The sequence below is a fragment of the Podarcis melisellensis genome (genome assembly GCF_964234715.1).
Source record: "Podarcis melisellensis genome assembly, chromosome: 3".
Taxonomy (NCBI): Eukaryota; Metazoa; Chordata; class Lepidosauria; order Squamata; family Lacertidae; genus Podarcis; species Podarcis melisellensis.
The window spans coordinates 38,431,276-38,458,790 of NC_138530.1; the positions used below are offsets into that span (position 1 = coordinate 38,431,276).

Sequence of the window (27,515 nt, forward strand, 5' to 3'; positions counted from 1 at the left end):
GGGCCGATAGGCACATTTGCAAACTGTTCTGGCCTGGGCTAGGGGAGAGCCCATGAGCCTCAGGGGCAAGATGGGTCAGTTTGACTGCAGAAAGCCCTGCATCCCTTGCTCTCTTATTTTTTTGCATTCTTATTATTTAACAAAATTTATCTACTGCTTGATTGTAATAAAGCCTCAAAGTGATTTACAAGAAACAAACTAAAGCATTAAAATTACAAAAAAATACTGTTAAAAACAGGTTGTTGTTGTTGTTTTTAAAAATTGAAAACTAAACTCAACAGTAAGCTAAACACAGATTAAAAGACATGCAGCTTCTACATGTTTCAATAGGCTTTCCTATACAAAAATGTTAAAGCAGGTACTGAAAACATTATACAGAGGACGCTCGGGTTGCGTTCGCAACCCGCAGCATCCGCAACCCGCAGTGCTGCGTCTGTGGACACACGGGTCGCAATTTGGCACTTCTGCACATGTGCAAATCGTGATTTAGCGCTCATGCACAAGTGCCAAAACCTGGAAGTAACCCGTTCCAGTACTTCCGGGTTCGGTGCGGTGCACAACCCGAAATTGCGCAACCCGAAGCGTTTGTAACCCGAGGTATGACTGTACAGCAAAAGTGTCTGCTTGATGTCAACAGACAGGGAGTTCCAAAGTGTAAGTACTGTTGTATTGTGGGCATATATGGAGTAAATTGCTTATGCATGTAAACTGGTCCCAAGCTGTTAGTGGCTTTATATACTAACAGCAACACCTTGAATTTGGCCCAGTAACACATCAGCAAGCAAAGCAGTTCTCTGAGCAGAGGTGTTTATGTGCTGACAGGGTTTCATTCCTGCTGGTAGCTGTGCTCACATCCTCCAACATTTCTCTGATGAAAATAGGGATGTCCTATTCCATTGTTGTTGTTATTGTTATACTATTTATACCCCACCCATCTGACTGGGTTGCCCCAGTCACTCCAACATATATATGTATATATAAATTAAACATTTTTAAAAAGTCTCTATACAGGATTGCCTTCAGATGGCTCGGGGCTCAGGTAACTCCATACCCTCCAACATTTTTCTGTTGAAAATAGGGACATCCTAAGGAAAAGCAAGACATTCCAGGATCAAATCAGAAACCGGGATGGCTTCTGTAAATCTGGGGCTATCCCTGGAAACTAGGGGCACTTGGAGGGTCTGCTGTGCTGCTGCATTCTGCACTAACTGCAGCTACCAGATCAGGTTAGGAGATGCCCTACAGAGAGAGTATTGCAGTAATTCAACATTTAAGTCTCCAATGCTTGAACTACTGTGGCCAAGCAAGCTCTCCAGGAACAGCCACAGTTGTCATACCAGTCGCAGCTGCCAAAATACATTTCTAGCCACTGAGGCTACCTAATCCTCTCCATCCACATAGGTTTGTATTTGTTCACAAGGTCAAAATTATAGCACCTCTCAAGCAGAAAGGTAGACTAATCAAGATATCATTTGCCATCCAGATCATGCAAATAATGGCCTTAAAACTGCATAGTTTAAGCACACTCTCTTTTGGAGATGAGATTCTGCAGTTCAGGCTCAGCTTATCATGACTTACCGTAAGTCCCCTAATTGTTTACAGACTGATTGACCTCTAAGGGCTTGTTCACATGAAAACAGCCACTCGCCTCCCTATTCTGCCCTGGTTAATTGACTGAAATGTCTGGGTGATTCTGTGGGACAGGATATATCACATAAAGTCTTACCACAAGCCCAGGAACTGTTTTCCACAGATGGGAAGAGTTGTCCTTTTTGGTTTGCAATGGTATGAAAGCTAGGAAAGCAAGAAAAAGGTTCTCATAAAACATCTGCCAAAACAGATGGTAGGGAATAAATTGGCATCTCTATCATCTGGAAATATGGGCCTGATTTATTATCACCAGTGGGCCTCATAACAATTACAATTGTAAGGTCAAATCTAAAGTTTAGCTACCCTGCCAAGATTGCCATCAGAGGTTCTGAAATGTTTTGAATAAACTTTTTAATTTATCACCAAACAGCAGCATGGAAAGCCATTTTAGGATTCAGCTATACAGCTGCAAATAAAACGTTTTAAATGTGTTGTAAAGAGCCATATACAAATGTGGCACTAAATGGCTACGGTGAGCTATGCCAAATTTAATGTATTTTTCAAAATGTTTTTTTAAAAAGCATTTTCACAGTTTTTTTATATGTGTGCAGATTCCAACTTAGCCAAGGGACACTGGTGTTTTAAATGTTATGTATAAAGACAAACTTGTGGATTGTCTTTGAACTGTTAATAAATTAATCAACCTATTAAATAATTACATTATCTTCATGCAGATAGCTTGTGAATGTTTGATAATATTTCTGTATTAGATTGATATTTTGTAAGTGGCCCAGGAACTGTTACTGATGGACAGCCACATAAATGTAATAAGCAATTATAATGGTTTTCTCAATTAATACATCTTAAAGGCATGTCTAATTCAAAAGCTGTTCAAAGTTTACTGCACCAGTTACCCTATTTGTAAAGCACAGCTTGAAATAATGTGATGAAAAACTACACTTTAAATACTATATATGAGGACATCAATCGGACTGTTTATGATTCCTTTAATCCCTACATTTCCCCCAACAATATCCTTTTAAGCTTCCACTTTAGCAGTTTTCCTATCCTACCCCCTTTCCGCCCTACCCTATAATTTTCACCTGCTGTTTCCTTTATTCTTTATCAAAATTTTTGCAAGAGCAGAGGCAAAACACTCAGTTTCAGTCTGCACTTTCCTTTCTTTAGGTTAAGAGAAAGCTAGAGTTGAGAGAAAGAAGAAGAAATTGTACATCTTCACATATTCCCCTCCCTCCACCAATTTTTTTTTTAAATCCTCCCCAAACTATAATATTTTTGTGCAATCCTCCATCATAGAAATAGAAAACCAGCTCAGTTTTAGGCTGGAATGGCCAGCAAGTAAGGACTGTAGTAGTCCATGACTCGCTTTCCCCCTTGTTCTTACATTTTCCATAAGAACATGGAACAGGAAGCTTGCATGCTCCTGTTGACCTCCAGAGGTCATATCTGCCATGGGATGGGAACACATCCCTGATTAGTAGAGTTCCCAGAAGACAGCTCTACAAATGCGCAACCACAGAAGCTCTTACTGTCTCCTTCCTCGGTCTCCTCTTCCAGAATAGCAGAGTGGTCCTGTGTCAAGGCCAGCCTTCAGGTTTCTGCACTACCTCTGGCAAAACGACTTGCCTTCAGCAGCACCACGATTATGCCCAGACAACGAGGGACACATTTCTTTCTTTTTTTAAAAAAGACTCCTCCTTGTCAGCTGTCCTTTAAACTCTATACCCATACCCAGCTCTGTCTCTCCCAACAAACAAGGGAGAGGAGGAGGGGAGAAGGACACATGGTCATTGTAAGGGATCTCTGCCAACCCTGTGACCCCCCATCTGTTAGGGTGGCAATGTTGGTGCTTGCAACATGCAGACGGGGCTAACTGGGGGGAAGGGATGGGGCTAAGGGAAAGGATCACAGCATCTGTGCTGCACAATCATAAGATCTGGCACAAGTAGCATCTGTTGAAAAGCCCGATTCAAACTCTGAGCAGGCAACTAGCTTAAACACACAGCTCCACGACGGTTTGCCTGGATTGCTAATGAGCGTCACTTCATTTCCTCAAGGAACCAAAGAATGTAGACACATGTTATTGTATAGCAGGGGGAGAGAGAGGATGGCAATAATAATAATAATAATAATAATAATAATAATAATATATTTATACCCTGCCCATCTGGCTGGGCCTCCCCAGCCACTCTGGGAGGCTTCCAATATATATATATATATATATATATATATATATATATATATATATATATATATATGCTTTCGTAGATTTTCACGGGTACAGGAATGCAGGTTTTGGTGTCCTCGGGTGTCTTCCCGTGTAAAAGTTGGGGTGTCTAGGCGACGTTTCGACGAGGTCTCACTCGTCATCTTCAAGAAGATGACGAGTGAGACCTCGTCGAAACGTCGCCTAGACACCCCAACTTTTACACGGGAAGACACCCGAGGACACCAAAACCTGCATATATATATATATATACATACTGTAATACATCAAACATTAAAAGCTTCCCTAAACAGGGCTGCCTTCAGATGTCTTCTAAAAGTCTGGTAGTTGTTTTTCGCTTTCACATCTGTTGGGAGGGCCTTCCACAGAGAGGGCGCCACTACCGAGAAGGCCCTCTACCTGGTTCCCTGTAACTTGGCTTCTCGCAGTGAGGGAACCGCCAGAAGGCCCTCGGTGCTGGACCTCAGTGTCCGGGTAGAACGATGGGGGTGGAGACGCTCCTTCAGATATACTGGACCGAGGCTGTTTAGGGCTTTAAAGGTTAGCACCAACACTTTGAATTGTGCTCGGAAACGTACTGGGAGCCAATGTAGGTCTTTCAAGACTGGTGTTATATTGTCTTGGTAGCTGCTCCCAGTCACCAGTCTAGCTGCTGCATTTTGGATTAGTTGTAGTTTCCGGGTCACCTTCAAAGGTAGCCCCACGTAGAGCGCATTGCAGTAGTCCAAGTGGGAGATAACCAGAGCATGCACCACTCTGGCGAGACAGTCTGCAGGCAGAGTCCTCTAGCACCCAGCGAGTTCCCACTCTCCAGAGGCACTGGGAGGGGGGGTAGGGGATAGAATGCCTTTTCACTGTCCACCCAGGCACGGCTGGCCCATTTATGAGGCAAGCTGAGGCAGCCGCTTTGGGCAGCAGGATCCACAGATACAGCAGATCTGGCCTTGTGCACCTTGGAGGTAGGATCTGTCCACCTCCTCAGCAGTGTCCTCTTGGCAAATAGGAGGTGGTCTCTCCCCCCGCCCCCTTGTTTCAATGTAGATCTCTATTTCCTCTTGATCCTGATGTAGATCTGCAGTCACTCCTTCTTCCTTGGCCCTGGGCAGGGGCACCATTTTGTGGTTCGCCTCAAATGCAAAAATATTCTGATTCTAAATATTCGAATTCGAATTAGCTTAAATTGTGTCCACATGGGGAGGGCTTGTTTTGGTCTGGGAGAGCCTGTAGCTCAGTTCTAAGACTTGCTGTACATACAGGAGTCTAAGGGTTCAGTCTCTGCTATCTCCAGTTCAAGAAATAGAGTTAAGGGAAATTTATCTGTGCCTGAGACCTGGGAGAACAACTGTTAGAGAGAGTAGACAACTCTGGGCTTGATGTAAAAATAGTCAGCCCTGGTATAAGACAACTTCCTATGTTCCCATACATCTTGTGGCACAATGGGTCAGGGCATCTAGCTGTTATCCAGAAGGTTGGTGGTTCGAGCCCACCCAGGGATGGCTGTGGGCATTGCAGGGAGTTGGACTAGAAGATCCCTTCCAACTCTACGATTCAGTGATTCTATTCTCTAAGGCTCCCCAGCAGATAGAAAACCCTTTGAAGGCAAGTGAATCCTTCAGAATCATTGATCTCTGTATGAAAGATCTCCAAACCATTTTAGGAGCCTGGCTAATTTATTTGAGTCTGCAGGAACCTAGAACTGGAAGTGGGAAAATGTGGCATGTCGTATGGGTCAAATGGATCCAACCCATGTCTGACACAAATAGGAAAGCGCATCCGGCACATGGTAAGGCAACCATGTGCCTAACCGACACACTGTTAATCAATCCACTTTTATCTAAGCACTGCAATGTTGGAGGGAGTGGCTAGTCATACTGCGGTAAAAACTCCACTGCAAGTTGGCTGAGCATTGGCAAAAAAATGTCACCACCACATGTCAAAGCAGGCCCCCTCCACCCACATATGCAGCAGCATGAGATTTTATTTCCCATTATGCAATCCCATTCATCTGTGTAACCCTTTTCCATGGCCACAACCAGACTCTGGAATTCCCCACCCAGGCAGATTTGCCTCACCTTGACCCTGAATATTTTCTACCACAGTGGGAAAAACCTTCATTTTTAGGAAGGTCTTTGTTACTGATTTTAATGAACTTTGGTTGACACACTTTTATTACTGTTTTTATGGTTTTAATGTTGTGGCTTTTGCTGCTCTGCTTCTTAAGTAATGATGTTTTAGTGATTTAAAAAAATAATAATGTGATGCATTTTTTTTAAAAAAAACATTTCTATGTAGTGTTTGTTATTTAGTCACCTTGAACTTTTGGGGATAGTAAACATTTTAAATAACGGAAGTAATTAAAAAAGTATGTTTGTAAACACTACAGTTATGTGGAGAGGGTTGATGAAACAGTTCTTTTCTATTCCACCATCACCCCCACTTGTGCTGCGTCAAATATTTGCAGAACTTGATGATGTGAGAGGGACCCTTCCTCAAATCACTTCAGATTAGATTGGCCTTCAACTGATTTAATTTTCTTGAAGCCAATGAGATTCAACTGGCTTAAACCCAAGTGCTCTGCCTTAACTGCATTGTGGATAGCATACAAATCAATATGGCTAACCTGGTCCAAAACACCCACCCACCCCATTCACACATGAAAACAGAACACCACAGCCAACCACAAATGAACAGCCACACCCTAAGCCAACCCCAACCTTTCTTACCACCAAAGGAACACAAGTGAACAGCAGAGAACCCACACAAGCAACGCTGACACAAAACCCCACATATATTAAGTAAAATAAAAACATCACCACCCAACCCCAACCCCACTCATATTTCCCCCCCCCTCCACCTCTTTCCCCTATTCTTCCTAATGTCTCAACAAATGAAACCGATTTGTAAAAAACATAAAAATTGTTATGTGGAAAAAAAATATGAGAGAGAGACATTGCAAAAAACACAACCCCCCCCCCCAAAAAAAACCAGCATTGTGGATAGGCTTAACACTGAAGAAAAATGGCAATGAATCGATTGGTTACTTAACAGTTAGAGTATTATTATGTTCATGAGCCCGGGTGATACCTAACATTCTCTGCGCTGGGAATTGGATCCTATTGCTCATGCTTTGCAGTTAACTCACACAAGATTTAACTGGGGAACAATTGAGGAAAAATAAGGAAGTGGGAAACTGTAACCAGTTCACTTTGTTTGACGCCGTGTGGAGGTTTATGTCTGAGAGCAAAGATCAGCCCTTCCTCCTTCTTTCTTCCAGTCCATCCTTTGCCCCTTAAAGGCTGCTGCCATGAGCTCAGCCGGGTTGACCTTTCCCAGCCCCTTGCAGCTTTCTCACGGAGAGGCAGAGATCAACCCAAGGGACCAGCTTGGCCCCAGCACAGCAGCATCATGCTCCAAAATCAGAAACAGCCACTCAACAGCTCAGTCATTAGCAAGAGGGAGCAGCAAGGGTCAATGGTGATGTCAGACTCCTGGGGCTTGCTTCCTAGCTGCCCTCTGCCTTGCCTGATTCTTTTCAGCAGATGAAGAACTTGTTCCTTCCTTTCTTTTCTGCACATTCAGTATCATTTAGTGCACAGTGATGCTATTCGTATAATGTTTCTGTTGCTCATATAAGTGTTGTGAACCAGTCAGTATTCCGGACTGCATGGGAGACAGGAGCATGGGCACAACATGGGCTCAGCTGCCTCCTAAAATCTAGAAAATCAATGAAAATAACTAACTGAGGTTCTGCCCCTCCTAACATGAAGCCTGCCCCCCCCCATATAAATACTGGCTATGCCCATGTATGATAGCGAAATTATTTGGCAGCAGGTACAACTCTGTTAGGCGTAGGGATGGGAGACAGACACATTCAATTCAGTTCACGTTAAAACCTGAATTTATCAAATTCAGACTTTCAATAACCATAGGACAGCCAAAAGATAGCCATCCTTTGAAATCCACGCTTATCCAGTTTTTGCAATGTAGCTCTGCATTCACCCAGCGTTTACAAAAATACACGTGTTAGGCAAATGTGTGCTAAAAATAAGTGAAAATAACATACAAAGATGCATTATAGGAGAAATTGCTTGCAAAAATGTGCATATCAGTCACAACTGCATGCACAAATGTGTTTATTAGAAAGTTATACTAAAATACAGACAAAATTTCATGAGGATTTTTTTTTTTTTGCAAATTGCTACAAAACTGCGGAGAGCCAAATTTAGGATTGGAAAAATGAGAAACAGAGAACAGAAATGGGCTCATCCTTCCATCCTTAATTAGGAGTAGGGGCAGCAGGAGCATGGTCAAGATACGAGGCTGTGCCAAGAAGGGTAGATTAGAAGGGACTATCATCATCTCTAACAACCTAATAGGCATGACTGAAAAGGAAAAAGGGATGGGGTGAGAAAAGGAAAATAAGACAATTCAAGTCCCAGCTCTTACATAATGTTAGATGTTTACATTCTGGCCAGACTGCAGGAGATCATCTGGAAGGAAGCCAAAGAGATGTTGGTACCACTCAATCATGCTGTTAAAAGAAACCTTTTTTCCACGATAAAGTGATTGATTTAGTAGACATAGGATATAAAGTCAATATAACCTTTTTTGACTTTAGCGCAGATTCTGAATGATAAATCCTCCTTAGGAAGCTTGGGAAATGGAAGAGAAAGACCAGACTTTCAGTGCATATGTAACTGGCTGAATAATGGCATATAAAGGGGAATAATGGATTGACTTCAGATTAGAAAGAAGCCTTGTTTGTGGTTTTACAGGGGTCATTATTGGGTCTGGTGCTGTTCAGCATCTTTGCTAGCTGCTTGGAGAAAAGAGTTGAGTAATACACCTGTCAGACTTTCCGATTATACAAAAGTGGGAAGAATTGCAAACATCTTAAGAGCATAAACTAAACATTAAAAATAATTCAAATACACTGGAGGGTAGAGGTGATAACAAGTGCTGTTCTACAAGAACTAATGCAAATTGTGCAACATAGAAACGAAGAATGCAATTCACAAACATAAGGCGGTTTAACAGCAGCTGGATTGCACAGAAGTATGCAGGGACTGCCGCAAATAAACTCATTTAACAATGCAGAAGGCAACTGACAAATTGGAATGGTTTGAAGGTGAACTACAGAGATGATGAAACATCTAGAAAGAAAAACACGTAAGAAAAAGTTGAAGGAGAAAGGTGTGCTTAGCCTAGAGGAAAAATGCTTAGGGAAAGATGTCAGAGATGTATTATATTAAGAAGCAACAACCCTCAGTGTTCATATTTGCTTAGTTTAGCTCTGCTTACTTTATACTTTTCCCCCCACCTGAGAATATTGAATCAATCTGATTTTTTTAAATAAAGAAACTGAAATCTATGACACACAAATCATTCTTAGTCTAAACATGACAGTGAGCAAGCAAAACAGGCCACTTCTGGTTATATTAGTCAGGACCAACCCACCCATGAGGCAAGGTGAGGTGACTGCCTCAGACAAATTGTCGCTGTTTTTTGTGTTGAATATATGCTATATGGTAATTTATGGATCTAACAGGTAACTAAAGCCATTTACACATAACAAATATGTATATCATAGGAGCCTACACAACACAAAACACTGTTGCTGTATGTAGGTTTATTTTATTTGTGTTTTTTTCCTTATATTTTGGAAATGTGCATCCAGGTTTTTTCCCCTTTAATTTTTTGGGGGGCCCCCAAGAGAGTGGGGCCCTAAGCTATAGCTTGTTTATCTTATACGTAAATCCGGCATTGCAGCAGCCTTTGGAGAATAGGAGGAGCTGCTGGTGTATTCCTCCCCTTGTTCCCTATGTCAGTTTTCCCTTACCCCTTGCTCCCCGGTGTGGTGTGGGGAGCGCCATATTGTGATTTGCCTCAGGCACCAATATGTCTACAGAAGTCAAATACACATACCATGACAAAAGCCTTCTGTGTTTATATTGAAATTATATATTTTCTGACATCCCAGAAAGTACCATTTCACAAGATGTCACCCATTTGTTTCTGTAAATATTTATTACCACACAACATCTAAAATACTGACATTTTTAGAACTTCAAAATTCAGCACAAGCTAATGACAACAAGCAAGGGAATACTATTGAGCTGTCTCCATTTTTTCTGTATGCATTAAACAACTTCCATCTCACCCTTCATCAGAAATTCCAGGTTGTTTCCAAAATGCTTAAAATCACAAAGCACGATATACAGACACTACAAGAATAAAACAGTAATTAAAAGCAGCAGGATAAAAAAGCAAGTGGCACTGAGAAAGTGGATAAAGAAACGTTTTTCTCCCTCTTTTGTAATGCTAGAGCTCATGACATCTAATGAAGCTGAATGCTGGAAGATAGAGGAGAGATGAAAGAAAGTATTTAATAGAATCATAGAATTATAGAGTTGGAAGGGACCATCTAGTCTGAGCTTCTGCCGATCAGAAGGTAGGCAGTTCAAAACCCCGCGACGGGGTGAGCTCCCGTTGTTCGGTCCCAGCTCCTGCCCACCTAGCAGTTCAAAAGCATGCCAAGTGCAAGTAGATAAATAGGTACCGCTCCAGCGAGAAGGTAAATGGCATTTCCGAGCGCTGCTCTGGTTCGCCAGATGCAGCTTAGTCATGCAGGCCACATGTCTGCGGACAAATGCTGGCTCCCTTGGCCTATAGAGTGAGATGAACATCGCAACCCCAGAGTCATCCACAACTGGACTTAATGGTCAGGGGTACCTTTACCTTTAAGTGAAGTTACAGGGAACCAGGCAGAGGGCCTTCTTGGTAGTGGCATCCACCCTGTGGAATGCCCTCCCATTAGATGTCAAGGAAATAAACAACTACACGACTTTTAGAAGACATCTGAAAGCAGCCCTAGAGCGGGAAGCTTTTTATATATGATGCATAGTTGGGTTTTTATCCTATGCTAGAAGCTGCCCAGAGTGGCTGGGGCAACCAGTTAGATGGGCAGCATATAAATATCATCATCCGAAGCCTAAGCTGGCAGTTGATACCAGTCTGTTCTTTATCTGTTTGCATCGGTTTTATGACTATTATTATATAAGTGTTAGTTTTATTGCATTTTTTACATTGTGCTGTACGCAGCTTTGTGATTTTTAAAAGAAAAGCCTTATGTAAATGCTCTAAAATAAACATTTTACTTTTTCTCTTGTGTGCTACTGTAGTGGGGAGTAGCTAACAGAGCATATTCCCCAGTTTGCAAAGAAAGGGAAATGATAAAGATGACCTTTCCATCAAATGATAAGCAGTAGTTTACAGATAAAAGATAGTATCCATCTTCCTTCAGGTTCCCCAAAGAAACCTTTGAAATACGTAAATTTATCTGAAAGGCATCTTAACTGAGGCAATCCATTATGTAAATTCATCAGCCACCAACTAAAAGCCAAACTTAACATAGTAAAAATTATATTTAGTGGGAAATCAGCCTTCGTTGTGCCAAAAAGGTTTTTGATATGGGCACTTGAGACAGTGTGTGACAAGCTTTTACACTATAGGCCTGGGACAATTTGCATTTAACCTTTTTTTTTTAAAACATGAGATCATTCCTTCAAAGAGCCCAAAGGAAGTGCTCTGAGGTCAAATCCAGAGGTAGAGCCTTTCATGAGATGGGGTACAGAGAGAAAAGGAATGGGAGGAGAGAATGGAGGGGAGCCAAATGGTGATTTTGGCGCCATGGCATCACTGCATTTGCAGACAGACACATGAATGATGTGGAAATATTTATTTGCTGAAAGAAAAGGAATGGGAGGCAGACAGCAGTGTAAGCTCTAAGATTAATGAGGAGACCTTGATAAGGATCACTCCAAGAAGTTTGACACACTGCAGACTGGATCTTAAATACAGTCTGAGAAGTCAGGTATAATGCTTTTACAACAGCATGACCAATGTCTTTTGCCAACTAGCCAGTTCCCCTGCCCTAATCTTAGCTGCAATTTTACCTAATGGACAACATAGTTTTGTACAATATTTGAACAAATTGAGTGTGGTCTTTGTGTTTCAGATGCGCAGCACAAGAACATCTTAGCACTAAACAAATCCCATGTGCCAAAGCACCCTCATTTAGTCTGCTGTAGATCTTGGAGGATAGATTGGCACGGAAATATGGCTGTAGCAAGGAGGTTATTCTGGGCTTTGTGGCATGGCCTGGATTTCATCAAAGGCATATACTGTTTTCTATTCCTTTGGGAATTATTGCTCAAGACAGGGAGTCCAGTCCAGTGTGGACAACACATACCATGAAGACAAAATTCTCAGGGGCAAAACCTTTGTTGGCAAATGCAGCAAGCAACCTTTGTTGTGGTCTTCACACCAGTTTTACAGCTCCTAAGCTAAGCCCAGAAAAGACAGCTGTATATGTTGTTGGCTCCAGGAAGTATCAAAATCTCCCCTTCTGAGAGGAGAAGCCTGTTGAAAGCAGCTGCATGGCTGACATACATAGTTCTGTGGTTGAGGTTAAGAGAAGTATGGCAGGCTAGAGACAACTGAACCCTCAACCACCACCATCGGTTCCTGAGAAGGGACAATATGGCCCATTCATTCTTAAGGGACTATAAATAACTTGGGGAAATAAGAACTAATTGTCTGATAACTTTGCCAGTTCTAGAACATCAGTTGTTTGAAGCAGGTGGGGTAGGCCAGCTGTCTTCCATCTTGTCTTCCCAAGATTTTGCTAAACGTAATATGTTTAGCAAAATATTGATCATTTGACTAGTAATGTATTGGGCAGGAGGCTGCATAGAGAGCTTCTTCTCCCAGTCTCCTCTGCTTTCAACTTCAAGCCATTTGAGGTGTTGTGCAGCAGAAGGGAGAGAAATATGTTTTCACTCATCCTCACGGGCAGAAAAGCATCAGAAGATTTGGAGGGACTTTGTGATATGGTACATATAAAGGAGGTGAAAATATGCACAGCTGGGGGGGGGGATAGCAGAATCATTGCACAAGTTAGTATTGCTTCGCAAAAAGCGATTTATTAGTGTCATTTCAGGGTGGAAGTTTTTCAGCACAAAAATTGCAATTTGCTTTGCTCAGTTAGCTTACATACATTGCTCATGTGTGCCAAATGAAGGATAAGAAGGAGCTGACTAAACAGAACAGAATAGCTTCTTGGACTTTGGTCAGATAATTAGAAAACCATCTGGTCAATGACTAGCTCTAACCTGAAGGTGTTATAGTCAGTAAGTGTATTTGCTGTTTTGGCATGAATATTAAGGGAGGAAAGCAAATAAAGGTTTTTACAAAGAGATGAGTTTTTGGTTTTGTGTCTCTTTTCAAGAATGGGGATGAGGAAGCCTTTCAGGCACCAAGAAAAAACATTTTCTAGAGGCAATGAGCAGCCATGTCAAAAACAGAGATGGGTAACCTATGGCCCTCCATGTCCCGAACCCCTATCCTACCTCAGTATGTCAAGTCCAACGTTCAAAGACCAGGGATCAATCCACAAGTCCAAAATCCCAAAGAAGTCCAGGAGCATCCAAGTCAAGGTCCATCAACATGGGCACCTACTCCAGCTGAGGAATCACAGGGAGCTGGGCTGTGGGACCTTGCCTGCCTCAGCCTCCTGGAGCACCCCTCCTGCTGCTCCTACACCTCAGAGCCTGCCGTGTTTGTGGAGACAGGGGCTCCTCAAGCACCTCTAGCTCTGGTGATGGGTCCTGTTGCTCTGGTTCCTGTGCACTGACCCTCACCGCCTTGCCATCCTCCATCACCCTGTGAGTACTTCCTTCCCCATCCCCTGCTTTCCCTGGGGTCCCAGTTTGGGCTACACCGTAGGCAGTTCATGACACTCCAGATGTTGCTGGAGTACAGTGCTCATCATCTCTGAACTCTGTCTGGGGCTGAAGGGAGTTGGCCCTACCTGGAGGGCCACAAGTCAAATAATAAGTCAAAAATTATTTCTCCAAAGTGGATGGAAGGCAGTCATGGGGAATGCAAATCGTTGTTGAACAGTTTTGCCACCTACTAAAGATGATTTAGGCCTAACATCCTGCGGGTGTTATAGAGGAGCTCGCTGATGTAGGACAGACTTCTCCAACCTGGTGTGTGCCCTCCATATGTTTTGAACTACAGCTCCTAGCTGTTATGGCCAAAGCAAGAGTTGATGGGAATTGTAGTCCAAAGCATTTGGAGGGCACCAGGCTAAGGAAGGCTGAAGTAGAAGAAGCCATTTATAGATGGGCCAAAAGCCAACTCCTCCAAACCTGGAGTGGCTCCTGCAATTTGCCAGGGACTCATTTCCATTAATGGACACAATGACTTCAAGCATTAAAACGGCTTGAGAAGCAGGGCCTCATACCATGTAATTTCACTCATTTTCTGACCAAAGATAGAGCACAAATTGGATCTGGGCTGCATGACTCAGTTTCTCCTTTTGTTTGAGGGGTAGTCAGGGCACAATGATCAAGTGAGCTTAGTTTGCTGCTGCTCCCAGTCTGGAATTCCTGCTGCAGTTTCCCACTTGGCTCTTCACCTAGTCTCAGCAACTGCAATCCTTTTACAGCAAGTGTTAAGAAGACTCCAAAAGCTGAAGCCACCCTGTGAATAGAAGCAGCAGCTGGGGCATCCTGGTTGCCTCTCCCCACCCCTGCCCAATCTCACAAAGGGACTTTTTGTGCCAGCAAGCCTGGAATTCCTGCAGCAAGTAAAATAGGGAGGAGAAGGGAGAACCCACATCTGATGGACACAGAGGGAGTGTCAGAGAGCCTGTTGCGTGCAATGGGCAGCAGCAGCTGACATAAACAGGTGGGCACCAGCTGTGTGGATTCCCCTCACCCCTCCATTTGCTAAGAAGTGTCTGGCTGGCTTGGGAGAAGCTCAAGAATTATGCAAGCAGTTGCTTGGGAGGGGAAACAAATGGTCGGACTGAAAAGGCAGCTGGCTCCAAGGAGTAGCAGAGGCCAGAACCTTGGCTTGACTGAAGTGGCAATGGAGAAGACTAGTTAGTGCCCAAGAGGAAATCAGAACTGCCAGGAAGAATGCATGGTATAACATTAAGTGACACAGAATGTGGAGGAGGGGAGAGAGAAACCATTTATTTCAAGCTCATACTAAAAGAAGAAGAAGAAGCAGGTTCGAGTAATGAAGTATATTTATTTATTTCAAAAAATTGTATACCGCCTAATGACAGTCATCTCTAAGTGGTGCAGAGGAAACTCAATACAACGAAACTAAAAATGTGTTTGAACTATTAAATCAGAACTTGGTCAAAAAGTCTGTTGTAATAAAAGAAGTCTTCAGTAAGTGCCGGAAGTTCATCAGGGATGGGGCCAGTCTGATCTTCACTGGAATGGATTTCTGTAAAATTGGGCCCACAACATTGACCATACGGTTCCGGATAACAAGCTTTGGGGGACCACTAGCAGTGACACCCCCAAAGACTTCAACGATCAATCAGGGATAGGGGATCAGGTGGTCCCTAAGATATTCTGGACCCAACTTGTTATGGGCCCTGTAAATTAATACAAAAATCTTGAACCTGGCTCTGTTGTGTATATCTCCGTTCACTGCCAGATATTGGCTTACTAAGATCCCCTGCCCAATTAGACATTTTGGTCTATTAGACAATTAGGTGTATTACAACGATTGAACAAAGACCATTTTGTTCGTGAAAAAGGAGATCATGCCCCGCCTTATTCCCACTATTGTGATTTTAAAAGTTAACAAAAGTTAAGCACTAATAAATCCCAAGACTTTCAATGGTAGAGATTGAAGAATGTGTTCTCTATTGAAAGAAGTGAATTTTTTAGGTGCTACATGTTCAAAGTGTCTTATTTGCAAATACTGGAACATTGTTGGGTTGAAACTCATCATTCTAACTTGAATTTCTTCAGAATCCAGAGTTCTGTGTGCATGCCCACACATGCACGTAAGCACACTTAAAAATCATGATCAGTCCTATTTTTTACTATCTTTGAAATAGAGTATGTTTATATTTATTTGTAGTGGCCAAGTATTTATGAGAGATTAGTAGTAAATGGGACTCTGTGTGTGTGTGTGTGTGTGTGCGCGCGCGCGTGCATGTTGGGAGGGAGACTCCAGAATGTCATAAGTTGTCCTAATATCAGAACAAGTTTACCAATATCAGTGTTCCTCCGTGGACTGAAGACTCCTGAGATATATTGCTTCATATAAATGCGGACAATCAACTTATCAAGCTTTTTACCCTAGTTTTGCTTGGTTGTATGTACTACTAAAAAGGTAGTATGATTCCCTGCCCTCCTGCTATGCATTCTAATGTGTAGGAAAGGTTGAGGGATTTATCTAGTCATCAGTTTCCTCCAACACTTACCACATGGTAAAGTTAAGTTGCTTGCCTGTATTTAGCCCTGTGCTGATGTCAACTGCAATTCTCGCAAATTTGGGCTGCAATCTCCTACTTTCCTTCTCGCTCCTGGGCTTCTGTGCTCTGACCCCAGCTGCTCTTTGCCACAAACAAGTTCCTTTTCAGAGTTTTGACAGCCTCCCTCTTTCATGTGAGGAACTAAAGAGGTGCCTGTCCGAAACCTGGAGCTGCTCAAGGTGCATAAGAAGAATGAGGTCAAAGTTGTTTCCAAGGAGACAGACCTCTACGTAAATAACTAGTTTGCCTCCATTCCCTGCCTGCAAATAATCACCCAACACTTTGAGCTGGCCAATCAGGATCAAAGTTATCCCATCTAGAATTCACCTACTATTCCTTCTTGCTCCTAAACCCCTACCTGGGGTTAATTTAAACTGGGGCCATTTGCTAGTCCTGCTGTTGAAAGGTGACTTCTGGCAAGCAAACACGTCTCAAATTATGCCTACCTGTCATCCTCTGATTTACCAGTTCAACTCTGTGCCAAAATTGTCCTTTAAAACCAATGCAGTATAGTGGTTAGAGTGCTGGACTAGGACATGGGAAGCCAGAGTTCAAATCCTCACACATCCATGAAGCTCACTAGGTGACCTTCGAGACAGTCACTATCCCTTAGCCTAACCTACCTCACAGGGTTGTTGTGGATAAAATGGGGAGAGGGAGAACCATGTACACCACCCTGTAAGGTCTGAAACAGGATACTGGCATGTGAACGTATTCTATGTCCCCTTATTCTTCATTATTCATAAAGTGCCTAGAGTTATTAGTTGCTGTACAGCAGAGACTGGGAACCATTTTCAGCCTCAGAACAGATCCCCTTCTGAGCAATTGTCCAGGGCCCTCAGGCCAGTCATGGGCAAGGCCAGAGACAAAAGCAGGTGGAGGAAAGAATGAGAATCTTACTTTTGTACAGTAGGCTAGTTCCTCTACTCACTCACTCCTTTCTTACCATCCTCTATCAAGACAAGCAATAGCATTCAAGAACACATTCCAGCCAGGCAAATACACTAAACAAATTTTCAAAATACAAGTACCAGGACAGACAAAGTAGGGCCAGTGAGAGGTGCAAGCTGGGGAGAGGGGATGTGACCTGAGGAGAGTCCTGAGGCCAGACAGAGGGTCTTGGAAGGGCCACATTTATTCCCTGGGCCTGAGGTGCCCCATCCCTGCTGCACAGCTAGAGATCCCTCTGAGAGCTGCTTTAGGCTGTACTATCTCAAATGAAGCTCTCTGCAGCACTTTCTCAGAACTGACGCCAGGGCTGAAGAGTCACTGGCCCAAGTAGCTCCATGTGGGCCACCTCCTCTGTCAGCATACCTTGGAAGGTTGATCTGGCCATGGTGGCAGTGCACTAAGGAGCACCAGGTGCGGCTGTGCCCAGCCACCCTTTACATTTCCCATCATGCCCCACACTCAGGGGTGTGGTGGCAATTTAAAAGGATGGCTAGATCCAAGTGCTATGACTGGGGAAGGAATTAAGTGGGCCCTCTCAGGGCCTAGGTAGATCCCAAGGATCCCAGCTGCCCTGCTCTTCATCTGAAGGGACTTCTGACAGAGTCAGCAATCCCTCTTTTTGTTGCTATTGTTAGTATTTATTTCATTTATGAGTCACTTCCTGTGAGGCACCCTGAAGCAATATACAACACAGAATTTTGTGTTTTCAGAGTGCATGAGAATGGCTTCTCCTGAGGGCTGCTTTCCCCATCCCATGATTTCTCACCTCAGAGTCCAGATGAGGGGAGGTTAAATATATGTGGGGAAAGCCAGTTGTTGAGTAATCTGTTTCAGCCAAGAGCAGGAGAACCCTGGTTTGAGTGACATGAGTGCCCACCTCCTTCATTTGTAGGAGTTTTTCTGGAAGCTTTTTATATCCAGCTGTGAGCCACGGCTTGCCTAAAAACACAGGAAAGAACTTTGGCCTTCTACAGAGGCTGCCCACGGGCAAGTGCCGTGTGTGGTCCACTCTCCCAAGCCCAGCAGGCCGGAAGTGCTGGATTTTCCTTGCTTCCTTGCCCGCCGTGCTAATCCCCAGGCTTCTGAGAAAGCTCTTCATGTTCCCAGTGCTCTCACTAGCCTTCATCGAGCAGCACCCTGTCGGCCGAGCTGCAGAGATGCAACGGCCAGGTGGAAAAGAACAAGATCTGCTCTTGTTGCAGCCTTGGCACAGGGCTCCTGGCTTGGGCCCGCCTAGTGAGATCGGCATCCGTTGCCAAAGGAGCGCAGGAAAGTGTCCGCTGGTGCTCCACAAGGGCTTGTAAATATTCCAAGATGAAGGATATGAAGTGCTAGCTTCTTTACCATTAAAATCACTACTTGGAAGTGAACGTTAACAGCTCATTTACTGCAACAGTTGAGGCCAAGAGCTTCAGATCGATTTTTTGAAATCCACGCTTCTGGAGTCCCTCTCTCTCACACAGGCTGATCTAGGGGCACAGAGTTTCTGGGGTACCGCAGCAGTTGCCTCAACTATCCAATGGAAGGCAAAAGGTGGGGTGGGGTGCTAGATTTTGGCATCACACAGGGCGCCACTGAAATTTGAGACACCAAGGTCCGCCACAGCACACCATCCCACTTTGGTTGCTAACATGCAGGAGAGATTTGTCCTTCCTCTAGATCTCCTGTTGGATTCCCTTTTCTGGGCCAGGCATGCTCAAAATCTTCTGCATTGAATCTTCAGGCAATTGGTTTCCAGACACTTGGACATGGCATTGTAGAGCTAACATATCATCTACAATACTCACATTAGGTTTTGTGTGTGTGTGTGTCCTGTTGTGGTCTCCCAAGCTACCATTCGTGTTCCTCTAGAGACCCTGGCACAGCTGCAATGGACACGTGTACGGCTTTGTTTGGCACCTGCAGGCCACTCCCTCTCTCTGATGCAATCCTTCTCTCAATTTGCTGTCCACAGAGCTGTCCTAACACAAGGTACAACCGCTTAAACACAAGGGGCCTTAATCCCCTTGAAGGACAGGATTTCTATGGGCCAGAAGGACACCTGCCCACAAGGCTAGGGCACTGCAATCTCTCCAAGCTTTATAGAAATCAGGGGGAAAGAACAAGAGGTGGCCAAGTGCCTTTGCAAAAAATAATAAAAAAAAATAATTTTAAAAAATTCTTCACACCATTCCTTTCTCCTCAAGGTACTTTTAGAAGCTGGAAGGATGACCGAATGGTATGGCCTCAAGGCTGTGAGTGGTGTGAGAGGGAGGAGGTGATGCCCAACCTGGCAAACCCTTCCCTGCCTTTCTTGAGTCAACCCCTTTCTTCATTAACTCCAATACAGGCTTCTTCCAGAGTTTAAGCCAGCAGGACAACTTTGCTGGCATCCAGCCCACTGGCAAAGTTGCAGATCGCAGTAGGGCTGGCAGATGGGAGTCAGGGAGTTCTGCAGGGCTGTGGAAAGAGCTTCCCTGCCACCTAGTGGTTTCTGAATAAAAATCATAGTACCAAGAGAAATTGAACACTATTGTACACTAAAAAAAAAAAAAAAATCCCTGGGAGGAGTAACCTTCTGGTAAACGAACAGCCAATCTTGCCCCGCTTCACCTACAGCTTTTCTCTTCTTCTTCCAAAATGTGTAAAGGTTACACCTGTAATCTTTGACACTGATCATATGCCACATTTTTACTCCATAAATGAAAAATCTTTTTTAGCATGATAGCAATCTTCTGGAACTCTCTCTTTGTATCAGGCACACACCTCTGTTGCAGTTTTTTATGCCTGCTTGTGTGCATTTTTTTATTATTTTACTGAATATTTTATACCACTTCTGTAAGCCTCTTAAGACTTTTTTTCTTGTTATATGAACGCTGCTAAATAAATAAAAGGCATGTTGACATCAAGATATAGGTGTCAGTTGGCAAACTCTTATATCTGAACTTGGAGTTACAGCTGCTATTATATATTTGCTTTGCAATGCAACTTGCTTTGCATTTACCTCAACAAAAATAGTTTGAAATTCTATTTATTTTGCTCCTATTGGACTGCACACAAACTATTTCTGGGAAATACCCGTCTTCCCCAAATATATAATGCACAGAAGGAAACCTGAAGTTTATAGTAGTTTTCCAAAGGCAGGGGAAACTATTTGGCCTGCAGGCATATATTTATTCTTCTGTTGGTTAATGTGTAGATCAACATTTTCTATATACATATAATAAAAATGTCAGAATGGTGTCATGCTGCAGTTTACTTAGCCAGACGGGTGCTGCTGCAAACTAAAGTGTGATGACAAACTGGACTCTCGAAACTGCTGGGCCATTGCAGCAGCAGACGATGGGGGAACTGGAGATGAAGCCAACCAGGCCTACCAAATTGTGGAGATTTGGTTTTGGAGAGGGGTGGTGGTGGTTAGCAATGCAAGCAGGTGGTTAGCATTGCATTGTATGGTGTGTGTTAAAGTATTCCGTAGATGTTTGAAAGCTTCCCTTTCAACTGACTCCTAGTACGTGAATTTGCCCCCAATAGTTTTTTTTTAAAATCATACCAACACCCACACATACATAGTTTGATATATATATCTCTATTTATTATTTCACATATGTCGCAAATCAGACTGAGGAGGCAGCTCTGCTCTCTGAGCTGAAGTGGTTATAATCGCAGCCAAGTTCTGCAGGAATTCTAAGGCAGCAGGTGGTTGTGGGTCCCTGCAACAAAGCACTAAGGGCACGAGCAGCCTGGATATAGACAGGGGCCATGAAGGGGTTTGGGCTGGTGATGGGGCAGGAGGATATGCCGCATGTGGGTTCCTCACAACGGAGACAAGAAAAGACCCAGAAGCTGGAAATGCCCTCATGGGAGTGAAGAGTATAAGACAGGAAAGAATGAGAGTACATGGAAGAACTGTAGAACAGGCATAGGCAAACTTGGCCCTCCAGATGTTTTGGGACTACAACTCCCATCATCCCTGACCACTGGTCTGGTTAACTAGGAATGTTGGGAGTTGTAGTCCCAAAATATCTGGAGGGCCAAGTTTGCCTATGCCTGCTGTAGAATCTGAACTCACTACTGTTGCTTTTTGAAAAATCCAATTTGGCTGCATCTCACCTAAGCATCTCCTTTCCATTAAGCGGCCTGGGTTGTGCAAAGCTGGCTTGAATGTACCCTTCAGAAAACTCCCATTTTACATTCTCAAATGGGTGAAGAATTAAGCAGCATGACTAAGGGTAGACAAGTGAAGAATGCAGCATGGGAATTTGGCATCCAGAACATTTTCAGTTTTCTTTTGGCAAATTTTAAAGAGAGATGGGGGAGAGATTAACCTGGGAGTGCATTGGCAGTGTCTGGAGAAGCCTGCACATGGAGGTGGCAGAGTAGGGCTTCTAACCCTTATGCCTTCAGCACACGCCTCTCTATCCTGCTCTCAGAGGTACTTGACCTCAGCCCAGAATGGCTACACAAAACCCTCCCATCCATGTTTTGTTTTATCTGCCTCTGACCTTACTGGGGCATCCTAGCCCTCTCAAAATCTCAGCCTCAGAAACAGAATTTATGCAAAGCAGACTCCCATTTTCTTAATCTGCCCAGTTTAGCTCAGGACACTAAATTCAGAACCCCTTTTCAGGAGCCAGACATGAGGTATGACTTGGGCCAAGTGCTACCTATTACAGGTGCAATCCACAGAATAAGCTCCCTACCACTAACATCAGGTATTACAACTGACATCAAAATGAGGCAACTGCAATAACTCGGGTGGCTTTTAAGATCTTCCCTTTCCCCATCTCATACAGCTTTGCTATATTACCACACCCCACTTTTCTCAATGACATTTTTAACGGGGAGTGGAGATTCTGATCCATGCTAAAGTAGCACCAAAGGCTGGTAGTTGTTCTGTACTAGTAAATCCAAAGAAAGGCAGCCATTTTGGGAACACGTCACAGTAGAAAACCAATCCTGCCTCAGGCTGCCTACAGTGCTAGGCTGGAAAGCTTGCAGAGGGCTGGAACTGCAATTAGGTGGGGATCTTTGTCCTCACCACAGGAAACCGATGGAGAGGTATAAGAATGAAAGAGGCAGCGCTGCATTCAACTACACTGTAGCCATTAGCATTAATGAGCAATCTAAGAGGAACACACTCCCCAATTTGTATCTATTTTTCCACTCAGAAGAAGGAGAAAGCTAAAAGCATAAAAAGGACTTGGCCAAGGCCACAGAGCAAGTCAGAGGCAGGCATGGGAACGGTCCTCAGAACAAGGGACTTCTCCCTTTGCTTAGGCTAATCTGTGTATTTACTACACGGTTTTAAAACTATTGTCAGATGCTTCCACAAGGCTTGTAATGATTAGGCAAGCCTGTGCTTACAAATCCAACAAGAAAGCAGGGCCAGGTGCTCCCAGCTGTCACTAACCCATCAGGTGCAAGGAGCCAGAATACTTCATTCTTAACTTCTTGATCCTTTCACCTGTTAGGGGTACTGCATAATGTTCATGTGACACTTGAGGCAGCCTGCGGGGTCCTCCTCAACTCTTGAATGCTTTGGTTTTGCTTTTTTTAAAAGGGTTCTTGCCTAAACATATAACAATGAGATTGAAAGCACCGCTTTGATGTTTTCTCGTTTTGAAAATTTGGCTTTTAAAAGCATGAATTACTTATTCTAAGTACTGGGTCCCAACGATGCAAGAACTCTGATGCTTTGGGTACCTGAAGAAATGTGAAGTTATCCAAAGCCCTCTTCTTTCACCACTGTGCATGCAAGCATCAAGGAGGCTGCAGTGCAGTTCTTAACTCAGAAAAGACTAGCGTGCAAACAGATAACTCTCTCCCACTAATGCCAAACTGCTGCAGTTCAGTGGTAGACAGTGTCTGCTTTGCATGCAGAAAGTGTCAGGTGCAATCCCCAGCATCTCCTAGTAAAAGTGAGAATATACTTGGAGAGCCACACTGCCAGTTAGTGTAGAAATGTTGAGCTAGATGGACCAAGGCAGTTTCCTATGTTCCTGGGCCTCCAACCTCCATGGATGTTCTGTGCAAAGCAAGAATGGTGGCACCTGTGGGCAGTGGGGCCTGTTATTGGTTTTGGAAAATCACTGACTTCACCACCCTTTGGCACCAGCTCTGGAGGTCATGCCATCACTGCAGAAAACTCTTTGAGAGTTAAATTAAGGACACAGATCCCTTTCCATCCTGCCACCGAGTTTACTAGAGAAAAGCAGAGCAGGGGATCTTGCAATGCTCAGAGCGGCAAGAGAACAAGCGAGATTTCTGTGCAAGATCCAAATTGCCAGTAGCCAGTGAGTACGGAGAGGCCAACCTTTGAGAAGAAGCAACACAACCCCACCCCTGCCTCCTTTTGATAACTGTGAAGGCAGGCAGGCCCCCTCCTGGCAAAGGGTATAGCTACACAAATGTCTGCATGCAATGGCCCAACATGCACCCATGCGCTTCTCTCAGTACCCCCTGATTGCCTACGTGCTGCTGTTACCACAAGCCACACTCACAGCAGGATAAGAGCTGTTCCTTCTCTGCCCAGCTCCCATAGAAGAGCTTTTTGATCCCCCTAAATAAGTGGTGTAAGGGAGCTTAAATCACAGGGTACCGGCTGTGTCTGTTTCATGGAGGGGGAAAATGGAAGCAGGCTCTGAGCTTGGGAATGAGGAGGTAAGAGGAAGAAATAGGGATAATGGGCCATCCTAGGTCAGTCAGCCTGACGTAAGGGAGGCACTTGGGGCAGCCCAGTCCAAGAGGGTCATCTCAGCAAACGCCTGTCTCTTCTTTAGCCGCACATTGTGAACATCAGCCACTGTGAGGGAAGGAAAGCAAGAGTGAATACACTTGTGAGGGCCCAGAAGGTAGATGAAGAACTGGACCATTAACTGCTCCCCCCCCCACCTCAATCTGTCTCAGGCGTGGCTCAAGATATTTGGCTACCTGAGGCAAAGGACAAGATGCTACCCTCCCCAATGAACTCTACTGGATTGGCAGTTGAATCTTACTTTAATACTGTCCTCCACCATGTCTGAGGACAATAGACTAGATGAGGAGTTGCAGAACAGGCTTCCAGCAGAAGGGCATAGCTAAGGGACACAGCAGGAACAGCCAGGGAGCTGCCTCCACTGTCTCCCTACATTTATTAGCTGTCTGAGACTAGTGCCTCACTTTGCCACCAAACTAACAAGGCACGAGGCCTTGGACCTTTCTCTTCTCTTCCTCCTTTACTCTCCATTTTCAACCCATCACCAAAACACAATGGTTCTCTCCACACAACATGGCAAAAACATGGGCTATTCCTCTTCATTCCTGCCACTTCTCCCCGTCTAGCCTTCTGCTGTCGACCTTCTCATCCCATCCAGTTTCTCAGTGGCCAACCTTTCCAATGAATAGTTTGGTGCAATCAATTAACTGCCCTCCGCACATTTAACGCATGACAGGAGCTCCAAAAGGGACAGCAGGGCTGCAATATTGTGAACGCACTTTCTGTCACCTTTCAAGTCCTGCCTCAGTTTTCTTACCTCACCGAGGTTCATCACAGCACTCCCACTGCCTTCAGGATCCAAGCTATTGAAGAATCCTACAGAGTTTTAAGAGAAAACACAAGGTGATCAGTCATTGAAAGGACTTCTGTTCCATCTGATCTCATCAAGATGGCCCCTAAGGAAACTTACAAATAAAGGTTGGAGCAATCCAGATCCTTTTAAATTGATGTTTTAAATACAAAACAAGTAGGCACTATACAAACATATCTAGGGATGGAGCTCCACAGGCAGACCACCACTTCCGAAATGGCCTGTCCAAGGATGCCTGGAATTGGGCCTCAGCTAAATCCCGTAAGCACTGAACTGATCTTCAATGGCTTGTAGGCACAATGAATATTAAAAATGCCTACTCAAAAATTTCCTTGCCTGTTTATTTTTCTTGATGCATTCAGTTGGCAGCCTGCTGGCCATAGTTAAAATATCCTTCTAGTCAGAGCGGTGAGCTATAGGTGGCTCTTGGCTCCTGACTTATAATGTTCCTACCTAAACCCTGTCAAAAGGAGACTTGCCCTTCAAAACCTGGCAAGGAGTTGGTACACTGAGAATCTGTTGTATACCAGGAACCAGGATACGTTACATCCTTAGGCTAAACACCATCACACTTCAAAAACCAAGAGGGGCTCAAATTGATCCTCACTGTTGGCAGAATCTCCATTACAGCAGAAACACTGACAAGCCAAGTGTGTGGGGGGTGTTATGTCCCCTCTGAGTCCATATAACCATCACCAGAGGAAACTGATAACCTCTAAGATATTATCTAAGGCCTACCACAAGCAGCAGCCTGCCTGGAGGGAGCTACTTCCTCCCCTTTTCTCTCAAGGAGAAACCCAGCTGAAATTAATAAGGAGTGATAGCTGTATAGCTGTTACCTACACCCCAAAAGAATAGTTTGTCTGGGATAGCCGTTTTACACAACCAACTGCCACCAATAGAGAAATAAAAGTGTGTGCACTTCAGGCCTAAAGGCATGTTCCTACACGCCGTTGGGCAGACTGCCCAGGGAGATGGCTCCCTTCTCAGGCCCAGCTCTAGAAACACTTACTGAACATCGTCTCCAACTTGACTAAGCAACAGACAAAGTTATCAAAGTCCACGCCCAGTGACTCGTCAGCATAACGTGCCACCACCACTTGGTGCAACTTGTTGTCCAGTTTGAAGCCTAAAAAGGTAGAAATGGGAGTGTTAAACCCGCTTGAAAGAAATGGAGGCCTTCTTTGCCTTAATGAGGTTCAGCATAAGAGTCAAGGCAAAAAAAAAAACACAGTTCAATATTTACTAACCCCCCCCCCCCCAGGAGGTGGGGAAGAGTGTGAAAACTTGGCTTGTGAAGAGAACAGGGAACAGGATCATTGTATTGGTCTAAGATTGCACCTATATTTACCACACAGATGTTGCCAAATGTCCTTCCTGAATTAAAAAAAAAGAATGCTGAAGGAGAATTTTCTTTCTCAAATCACAGAATAGTTTTTTCTACCCACATGCAGTTCTGATGAATGCTGCCAAATCCAAAGCTGTTCCAGTAAGGCTATGGCACTAGAAACAAAAGGCCGAACTCCTTCCACACAGGAAGTCTGAGAAGAAGGACCATCACTCCTTCTCAGATGGCATTATTTAGTAGTTCTGTGTTCAGATTCTGAGAAATGGATTCTGCTCCCCCTCCACCCCCCGGCAAAAAAGCCCTGGATAGCAATTAGAAAATAATGGTATTGTATGAGACTAGCATGGATTCAGACTACATAGCACAGTCAAAATATTAGGGTCTGCAGCTGGTAAGGACCCCAGCAACCCACCAGCGAAGTGTTTGGAAACATCCCCTTCCATGCTTACCACATGTTTCCAAAGCCAGACGCATCTCATAAGAGCTCATAGTTCCTGACTTGTCCAGGTCATGCTGGCGAAAGACATTCTGTCATGATAGAGAAAGAAGATGATGCTGAGGTTCTGCTTCCTTCACACACACTCCCTTGCCATCCTTAAGCCCCTTCCTCCCACTGAAGGTTCTGTTGAGCACATCTCTCTCTCTCTCTCTCTCTCTCTCTCTCACACACACACACACACACACACACACACACACACACACACACCAGCCAAGTCTGCTTCTCTTACCAGCCAGGTCCTAATCTTGTTCCACAAAATCTGAAACTCCACAAGGCCCAGGCGAGCGCTGCCATCTTTCTGAAGAGCAGAAGAGTCAAGGGAAGACATTAAGTGCAAAAAGGAGGACTTCTAATCCCAAAGTATTGGAGAGGGAGTTGAATAGAGGAGGGTGTAAGCTCATTAACTGTTCAACATGGCAGAAGATAGAAACAAGAAGCCTAGAGATAGTGTTGGCTGGATTCCAGGTTCACCTCACCCACCCTTGTCTTCCAGTTGGACACAAGACAGCCTAATGATTTTGCAGCTATCAGTGCCACACGTCAGCCAGCTTGGAGCAGCTGCACTTCTGAACTGCTCTGTACAATTGAGTGAAACACTCTATTTAAGTGAGAATAGCAGGTATGCACAGCTAGGAATTGTGCACTAGGCCACAATTATATTGAGTGAATGAGATATACACACACACTTTCACTTCCAAAAAATAAAGAAGAGGGGGAACATGAAATGAAAAGTGAAGTAGAAGAGAGGGGAAAGAAAATTTACATAATGATATTGTTCTATTTAAGCAAGAAAGGGCTAGCAACAGAAAATATTTCTCCATATTTTTCATTCCAGTACTGAAAAAACAAGGCCCATCTACATCTAGCGAGGATTTTAAGAGGATTTCAAGAAAAAAGAATGTGGCAACAACAGAAGAGATGGGGATATGTTGGCAACAGGAGTGGGAAACCTGATTTTTAAAAAATGTATTAAATTAAAT

The 27,515-nt window shown here is 44.0% G+C and overlaps 1 protein-coding gene across 3 annotated transcripts in view; it reads right to left on the bottom strand.

Moving 5' to 3' along the window:
* Nucleotides 1-20,690: 20,690 nt before the first annotated feature.
* The window catches only part of CAPN11 (calpain 11), a 33,952-nt gene continuing 27,127 nt past the window's right edge, over nt 20,691-27,515 (bottom strand). For all 3 annotated transcript variants that reach the window (XM_081904713.1, XM_081904714.1, XM_081904715.1), the window contains 5 exons: nt 26,765-26,833; nt 26,486-26,564; nt 25,701-25,817; nt 24,635-24,693; nt 20,691-23,925 (listed from right to left, as the gene is read on the bottom strand). In XM_081904713.1, coding sequence (XP_081760839.1) covers nt 23,899-23,925; nt 24,635-24,693; nt 25,701-25,817; nt 26,486-26,564; nt 26,765-26,833 — 351 coding nt within the window. In that variant the 3' untranslated portion in view covers nt 20,691-23,898. The remainder of the gene's footprint in view (nt 23,926-24,634; nt 24,694-25,700; nt 25,818-26,485; nt 26,565-26,764; nt 26,834-27,515) is intronic.